The 7,603-nt window shown below is 42.2% G+C and overlaps 2 protein-coding genes across 2 annotated transcripts; both read left to right on the top strand.

The window, feature by feature from the left end:
* Positions 1–392: 392 nt before the first annotated feature.
* Positions 393–1,325, top strand: LOC107647091 (uncharacterized). The gene is made up of 2 exons (XM_016351215.1): positions 393–739; positions 953–1,325. The coding sequence occupies exons 1-2, from the start codon at positions 393–395 to the stop codon at positions 1,323–1,325; spliced, it is 720 nt and encodes a 239-aa protein (XP_016206701.1).
* A 467-nt stretch (positions 1,326–1,792) lies between these two features.
* Positions 1,793–6,816, top strand: LOC148562122 (uncharacterized). Its single transcript, XM_088490816.1, has 8 exons — positions 1,793–2,019; positions 2,062–2,251; positions 2,846–2,972; positions 3,066–3,266; positions 3,906–4,363; positions 5,123–5,179; positions 5,258–5,389; positions 6,772–6,816. The coding sequence occupies exons 1-8, from the start codon at positions 1,793–1,795 to the stop codon at positions 6,814–6,816; spliced, it is 1,437 nt and encodes a 478-aa protein (XP_088346942.1).
* The last annotated feature ends 787 nt before the right edge of the window (positions 6,817–7,603 follow it).

Below are 7,603 nucleotides of genomic sequence, written 5' to 3'. Positions count from 1 at the left end.
AAAACCTCGCTAACACTATGGAAGCTAATACTGCTGCGACTCTGCAAGCTGTCCAAAGATTAGGCCAACCGGCCGGAAACAGAAATGGGAATGGCAAAGGAAATTCTCATGATAATGCTGAGGAAAATTGTGATAATACGGGGGGTATTCCGATGACCTTGGTAACGTTCCTCAGGGTTCATCTGCCAATCTTCCGAGGATCAACTAATCCTACTGAAGTGGACAACTGGTTCCAGACAATGGAGCATGTCTTACAGGCGCAGCACGTTCGAAACGATCAGTATGTCGAGTTTGCCACCTATCAGCTTACAGGAGAGGCCCAACACTGGTGGCAAGCTGAGTGCCGCTTGCTACAACTTTAGAACGCCGATGTTCCGTGGGACATATTCCAGATGGCATTTTATAAGAAGTATTTTCCCGAGTCTGCAAGAGAAGAGAAGGAGATGGAACTGATGCAGCTGAAGCAAGGTTCCCTATCTGTGGCGGACTACACAAGCAAGTTTGAGGAACTCTGTAGGTTTTCTAGGGTATGTCAGGGAGCCTCGGAGACTTATGAAAGTTGGAAGTGTATTAAATACCAAAGGAGGCTGAAGGACAATATTATGACTGTTGTGGCTCCTATGGAGATCCGTGTCTTCTCCGACTTGGTGAACAAGGCGAGGGTGATTGAAGAGTATGCCAAGACGGTAGCTTCGTCCAAGGAAACTCATGGAGGGAATTCTAGTCAGGGGCGTGGCAAGTATTTCCATCTGAAGGTTCAAAGCTTCAAAAGAGGAGGATAGGCACTTTAAGGTCAAGGAGGCTTCAGGAAGAACACTCAGACTCAGTTTCAGTATACTAAGGGGAGAGGAAATTAGAGTAAGAATTCTCTGGATTTGACTTGTGTACATTATGGGCATTTCCATCCTTATAACTCATGCAAGATTGGTTTAGGTGGTTGCTTCAATTGTAGGTTTCCTGGCCACATTGCAAGGGATTGCACTCGTGGGAGGAATCAGAATGCGGGCCAGAGTCAGCATCAAGGTCGAGTCTTTGCTGTGAATGCCAAGGATGCTTCCAAGGCGGATCCATTGATAAGAGGTATTTGTTTAATTGGTGATAAGACTTTAATTGCATTGTATGATACTGGGGCTTCGCATTCATTTATTTTATTTGCTAAAGTCGAGGAACTAGGTTTGAAAGTATCAGAGTTACCTTTTGACCTGCATGTACATACTCCGCACCAGACGGTTATAACTAGGTCAGGGTGTAGGCAAGTAGGTTTCAAGCTTGAGGGTAGAGATTTTGTGCATGACTTGATTTATTTGCCAATGGTTGGGTTGTAGATGATTTTGGGGTTTGATTGGTTGTCGAAGAATTGAGTTTTGTTGGATTGCTTTGAGCGGTCAATTCGGTTTATGCCGGAAGGAGAAAATAGAGCAGTGGTATCTGCGGGATATTATCTGAACTCTGTAATGGTGCACTGTAGTGGAGAAGAGTGTCAGGGTTATATCTTGTTAACTGCTAATGCTTCGAGCGATACCCAAGACTTAGATCAGATTTCGGTGGTTAGAGATTTTCCAGAAGTGTTCCCGGAAGATATCCCTGAGTTCCCACCTCAAAGGAGATTGAATTTGCGATTGAATTGGTGCCGGGAGCCGGACCAGTGTCGATTGCGCCTTATAGAATGGCTCCGATAGAGCTGGCAGAGTTAAAGACTCAGTTGGAAGAGCTTCTGAACAAGAGGTTCATTCGACCGAGTGTATCACCGTAGGCATCGCCAGTTTTATTGGTGAAGAAAAAAGATGGAAGCATGTGTTTGTGCGTGGATTACCGACAGCTAAACAAAGTAACTGTGAAGAACAAGTACCCGCTACCAAGGATAGATGACTTGATGGATCAATTGCAAGGAGCCGGAGTGTGTTCCAAGATTGATTTGAGATCCGGTTACCATCAGATAAGGGTGAAAGAGGATGATATCCCTAAGACTGCCTTTAGGATGCGCTATGGACACTACAAGTTCACGATGATGTCCTTTGGGTTAACGAATGCACCTGCTGTTTTCATGGATTACATGGACAGAGTGTTTCGTCCCTTTTTGGACAAATTCATGGTGGTTTTCATAGACGACATCTTAGTTTACTCTAAGACGGAAAAGGAGCACGAGGAGCACTTGAGGATTGTGTTGCAAATCTTAAAGGAGCGGAAGTTGTATGCTAAGTTGTCCAAGTGCGAATTCCGGAAGGAGGAAGTGAAGTTGTTGGGTCACGTGGTGAGCAAAAGAGGAATAGCCGTAGATACTTCTAAGGTAGAAGCGGTGATGGAATGGGAAAGACCGACAACGGTGATGGAAGTCAGAAGCTTCTTGGGTTTAGCTAGATATTACTGGAGATTTATCGAAGAATTTTCCCGGATTGCACTACCGATGACAAAGTTAACAAGGAAAGAAGTGCCATTCGTGTGGACGTCAGAGTGCGAAGAGAGTTTTCATACTTTGAAGTAGAGATTAACTTCAGCACCTATTTTGATCTTGCCGGAACCGCATGAACTGTTTGAAGTATACTGTGATGTTTCCCTGAAGGGCTTAGGTTGCGTGTTGATGCAACACCAGAATGTGGTGACTTACGCATCGCGACAGCTGAGACCGCATAAGGTGAATTACCCAACTCATGACTTGGAATTAGTGGCAATTGTGTTTGCATTGAAGATTTGGAGGCACCACTTGTACGGAGTAAGGTGTAGTGTCTTTTCTGATCATAAGAGTCTCAAGTACATATTTGATCAGAAAGAGCTTAATATGTGTCAGAGGAGGTGGATGGAGTTGCTTAAAGATTATGATTTTGAGCTGAGTTATCATCTCGGAAAGGCGAATGTGGTAGCAGACGCATTGAGGAAATCTTTAACAATTTCTTGGATGAGAATCAAGGAAGAAGAGCTAGTGGATAAGTTTCTGGATCTTAAGCTGGATATTGGTGAAGTTGCCGGAAGAGCTTGTTTGAACTAGTTAGAGATCTCAAGCACGTTTAAATCAGAGATACAAAGGGCTTAGCAAGATGAGCAGAAGCTTCAGCAATTGTTTCAACCAGTTGGTGATAAGAGGCGTAAAGAATTCACTAAGGATAGTGAAGGATTATGGAGATACAAGGGAAGGATCTGTATACCGGATGTCGGAAGTTTGAGACAAGGTTTGTTGTCGGAAGCTTACAACAGTGGGTTTTCTGTTCATCCTGAAAGCACGAAGATGTATTATGACTTGAAGAAGATGTTTTGGTGGCCTGGGATGAAAGGTGATGTAGCAACAGTGGTATCCAAGTGTCTAACTTGCTAGAAGGTGAAGATAGAGCATCAGAAACCATCGGGAATGTTACAGCCACTTGAAATCCCTCAGTGGAAGTGGGAAGGAATCGCAATGGATTTTGTGATTGGTTTATCGAGGACTAGGTCGGGATTTGATGCGATTTGGGTAATTGTGGATCGCTTAACCAAATCTGCTCATTTTCTGCCTATCCGAGTGAACTGTTCTATGGAGGAGTTAGCAAGGTTGTATATAAAGGAGATAGTAAGGTTGCATGGTGTGCCATCGAGCATAGTGTCGGACCGTGATCCCCGATTCACATCAAGGTTTTGGGGAGCTTTCCAAAGAGCCTTCGGTACGAAGCTATGTCTCAGTACTGCCTATCATCCACAGACGAATAGACAGTCAGAAAGGACTATTCAGACATTAGAAGATATGCTGAGAGCATGTGTTTTGGATCAACCCGGAAGTTAGGATCGTTACATGCCATTGGTGGAGTTTACGTACAACAATAGCTTTCATGCGATTATAGGGATGGCTCCGTATGAGGCCTTGTATGGACGGAAGTGCCAATCTCCACTTTGTTGGTATGAATCCGGTGAAGTAAGTGTTTTGGGTCCTAATTTGATAGCGGAGACTGCTGAGAAAATTAAGAAGATTCGTGCAAGGATTCTAACTGCTCAGAGTCGACAGAAGAGTTATGCAGATCGGAGAAGAAAACCCTTAGAGTTCGAAGTGGGAGAGCAAGTATTCCTCAGGGTTATACCGACAACTAGTATTGGAAGAGCAATCAAAACCAAGAAATTGAATCCAAGATATATAGGACCGTTTGAGATTCTGAAGAGATTCGGGACGGTGGCGTATCAAGTAGCTTTGCCACTTCATCTGTCTAACCTGCATGACGTACTCCACGTGTCACAGCTTCGTAAGTACACGTCCGATGCGGCTCATGTGTTGGAGCCTGAGTCGGTTGAGTTGAAGGAGAACTTAACTTTCCAAGTAATGCCAGTGAGGATCGACGATGCTAGTGTGAAAAAGCTGCGAGGAAAGAAAGTTTCATTGGTTAAAGTTGCTTGGGAGCTAGCAAGAGTAGAAGAGCACACTTGGGAATTGGAGTCCGAGATGCGAAAGGATTACCCCGAGCTTTTCTCAGGTAATTCAAATTTTGAGGGCAAAATTTTTTATTTGGTGGGGAGAATGTAAGAACCGCAATTAATTAACCAGTTAATTAATTGATTATGTTGCACAGATTAGACTCCGTAAAGTTAGAGTGAGAATTTGAGGATTTAAAGGTGATTTTTGGACTCAGTAGGTTTTTCTGAGTCAGAAAATGTGTTTTCTGCGAAAAACCGTGAAAAAACCACGAATTGGCAGTTGAACCGATTGAACCGGTTCAAGTCTGCCCGGCACCGCACGAGAAAAAGTGAAAACCGTCAAAAACCTTAGAAAAATATTAGAAGTTGAAAACCGGGAGTCAATTTTAAAGGTTTGGCCCAAGCTAAAAACGCTAACGGGTTGGACCAGGCCCAAATTGGGCCTAAGCCCAACATATATAAGGTTCATTTAACGAACCCTCACCTCATAAACACACACGCACTTCAGATTTGAAAGAGGGAAGGAGAGGAAGAAGAGAACACTATTCACACCTCTTTTATCTTCGCGATATCTCGTGCTACGGTGCTCCGATTTGTGTACCGTCAGAGGCTACGCGTTCCTTGTGAAGAGCTCTACAAAACCCGTATAAGAAACTGGTAAGGAAAGCTCGAATCCCTCTTAGTTTCTCTCTTCAAAATTTTGGGTTTATTAGGACTTTGGGTTAAGTGAGTTTTTGTGATTTTGGATGTTTAGGTTCACCCTAATCCTTGTTTATCATTGGGTTTTGGCTTCCAAAGCTATTGGAAAAAGGTTAGAGCTCTTAAACCTTTGTGAAATTATGTTCATATTGAATCCTAGGTTGATTGATGGTGATTTATATGTATATAGCTTGATAAATGTGAGTTTGGGAGCAAGTGGAACATATTGATGCTTGTTGAAGTGGAATTGAATGCTTGTTTTGGAGTTAAGAGCTTGCTTGGGCTCATTTTGGGTTTTGGTGCATATAGAAAATCGGTCAAGGTATGATTTCGGTTTTCTCTATGTAGTATATAATATTCATGGACACTTAGGCTAGTGAGCTATAGGATAGGGTTGGAAATTTATATGTTGTTGATGATTGTTTGGGTTGATGATGTATAATGAATTGATGTTGTTGTTGTGGTTGAATGATGAAGTTGAGATATGATGGAATTGGATGAATGATTAGTGTTAATTATTAATATGAATCATGGTTGAGTTGATGATAAAAATTGATGGTGATATAATATTGATTGGTGAATATGTGATATGGGTGATATTGAGGTTGAGAATAGTATATGAAGGAAAATGTGGAAAGAATGGTACAAAATGTCATAAAGTGTAGGTTTTGATGAGAAATGGAGTTTTGGAATAGTTCTATTTGGTATTGGTTGGTTTGAGTTGTGAAAATAAGTAATTTGGTAAATTGTGAACTTGGGTAAAAGTTGGTTTTTGGTGAAATTTGTTCGATCATAACTTTTGCCTCGGTTTTCAAAATTTATTGGATTTGAAATTAAAGCCTATCAAAATCCCTTCAATTTGATATAAAGTTTGTAAAATTTGGGTTTTTGTAGAGGAAGTTATGATCATTCAAAATTGGTGTTGAAAATCTGAAATTCTGTAGAGTTGCAGAATTTTGTGTTTTCTGGTATGTGCGCACTCACAACCTTGTGTGCATGCACAACCCTGTGAAAATCTTAATCTGTGCAGATACACAGACCTGTGTGAACGCACAGGTAGGAAAATGCGTTCTGTTTGCAGCGCTAGCACAGCTTGTGCGCGTACATACCAATGAAGAATTGCAACCTGTGCGTACGCACGCACCTGTGTGCACGCACACATTGGGGAGGCTAGTCTGTTGGAGGCGCTGGCACAGGTTGTGTGAGTGAACAGACTTTGTAAAATTTGACACTTGTGCGTACGCACACATTTTAAAAGTCTCCAGAGCGTGCGCACGCACAACCCTGTGCGACCGCACATGCCCTGTTTCTCAAATTTTTCTTTGTTTTCAACTATTCTACCTTTCCAACAAGGTTGTAAGTTTCTATAACACCATTTTAAGACTCTTGGACCTAGTTTTGGACATTTAAAACATGGGAAAGAATCTAAGGGTTTTAAAGGATATTATTTGGAAAAATTAGAGAACGGAGGAGTAGGTTTCGAGTGTACCGAGGATGGCTTGATGTTATGTGAAGGATGATTAATGTATGAGTTGAAGAATGATGAACTATTGATGTTTGGAAATTGAAATGTGAATTGACAGTGATTGTGATAAGTCGAGAACTCTGAATGGGATGGTGGATCCATGTATATTGAAAATTTTTTCTAAAAACCACTGAAGTACTGAATTGTACTACGATTATGAGACCCTATGCGTTCGACAGGGACGGCGGTTAATCCCGCCTACCGAGGTAGTGGCGGTGGCGTAAGGATAGTGGTTAATCCCACTTACGTTGAGATGTGAGGTCTGAGGCAAGAGAATCCCACTCGCATCCCTTCAGATCTATAGAGCGTGCAGGTGCAAAATCCTGGATAGTGATCCGAGCACTATGTCTCGGGGGTTTCCATTGATGATTCCGAAGGGCGACATCTCCATAGAGATGTGTCGGGTTGGCAGTTGAACCGACAATGTGATATCACAGTCAGTAGGACAGGCATTCATCATATGCATTTACTATCTGTTTGTATGCTTTGACTACTTGAAATGGCTTGCCTATTTGTATAACATGCTTAATTACTATTTGAATTACTTGCCTTATATGCTTCTACTTCTGATTTACTTGCCTTGTATATAATTGTGATTTCTACTGGGATTGAGGAGGTCCGGAAGGCGGTGGCGATGGGATAGCATGGAGGATTGGTCGGTGAAGGCTGTGGGACAGCGGTGTTGGTTAGAATAGAAATCCCCTAAGATAGACTACCCGGTTTTATTTATGTTAAGGTTTATATTATGCTTAATTGTCTTAGTATGCCTTAAGTTTGAATCTTGTGATGGATATGGAGCTTATGATTACCTTTGGCGTCCCGGGGTCTTATATCCTACCTCACTGGGCACTGTTACCATACTGAGAACCTCCGGTTCTCATACCATATTTCTATTGTGTTCTTCAGATGCAGGTCGCAACCCACCTCGGTGAGTTGTTGGATGGTGATAGAAGCGGAGGATCCGAATATCTTTTTGAGTCTTTTGATTTATGTTGTTTATACATCTCTCAC

This window comes from Arachis ipaensis, chromosome B6 (assembly GCF_059453495.1).
Source record: "Arachis ipaensis isolate K30076 ecotype BB chromosome B6, ASM5945349v1, whole genome shotgun sequence".
Taxonomy (NCBI): domain Eukaryota; kingdom Viridiplantae; phylum Streptophyta; class Magnoliopsida; order Fabales; family Fabaceae; genus Arachis; species Arachis ipaensis.
This window is presented reverse-complemented; position numbering and strand designations above follow the sequence as displayed.

Excerpts from the sequence above, each read along its gene's own strand:
- LOC107647091 (XM_016351215.1), top strand. The coding sequence starts at position 393 with ATGGCATTTTATAAGAAGTATTTTCCCGAGTCTGCAAGAGAAGAGAAG. Across the intron at positions 740-952 it reads TCTAGTCAGGGGCGTGGCAA|GTTTCCTGGCCACATTGCAA; the intron begins GTATTTCCATCT and ends CTTCAATTGTAG.
- LOC148562122 (XM_088490816.1), top strand. The coding sequence starts at position 1,793 with ATGTGTTTGTGCGTGGATTACCGACAGCTAAACAAAGTAACTGTGAAG. Across the intron at positions 2,020-2,061 it reads TTCACGATGATGTCCTTTGG|AGTGTTTCGTCCCTTTTTGG; the intron begins GTTAACGAATGC and ends TTACATGGACAG. Across the intron at positions 5,180-5,257 it reads TCCAAAGCTATTGGAAAAAG|CTTGATAAATGTGAGTTTGG; the intron begins GTTAGAGCTCTT and ends ATATGTATATAG.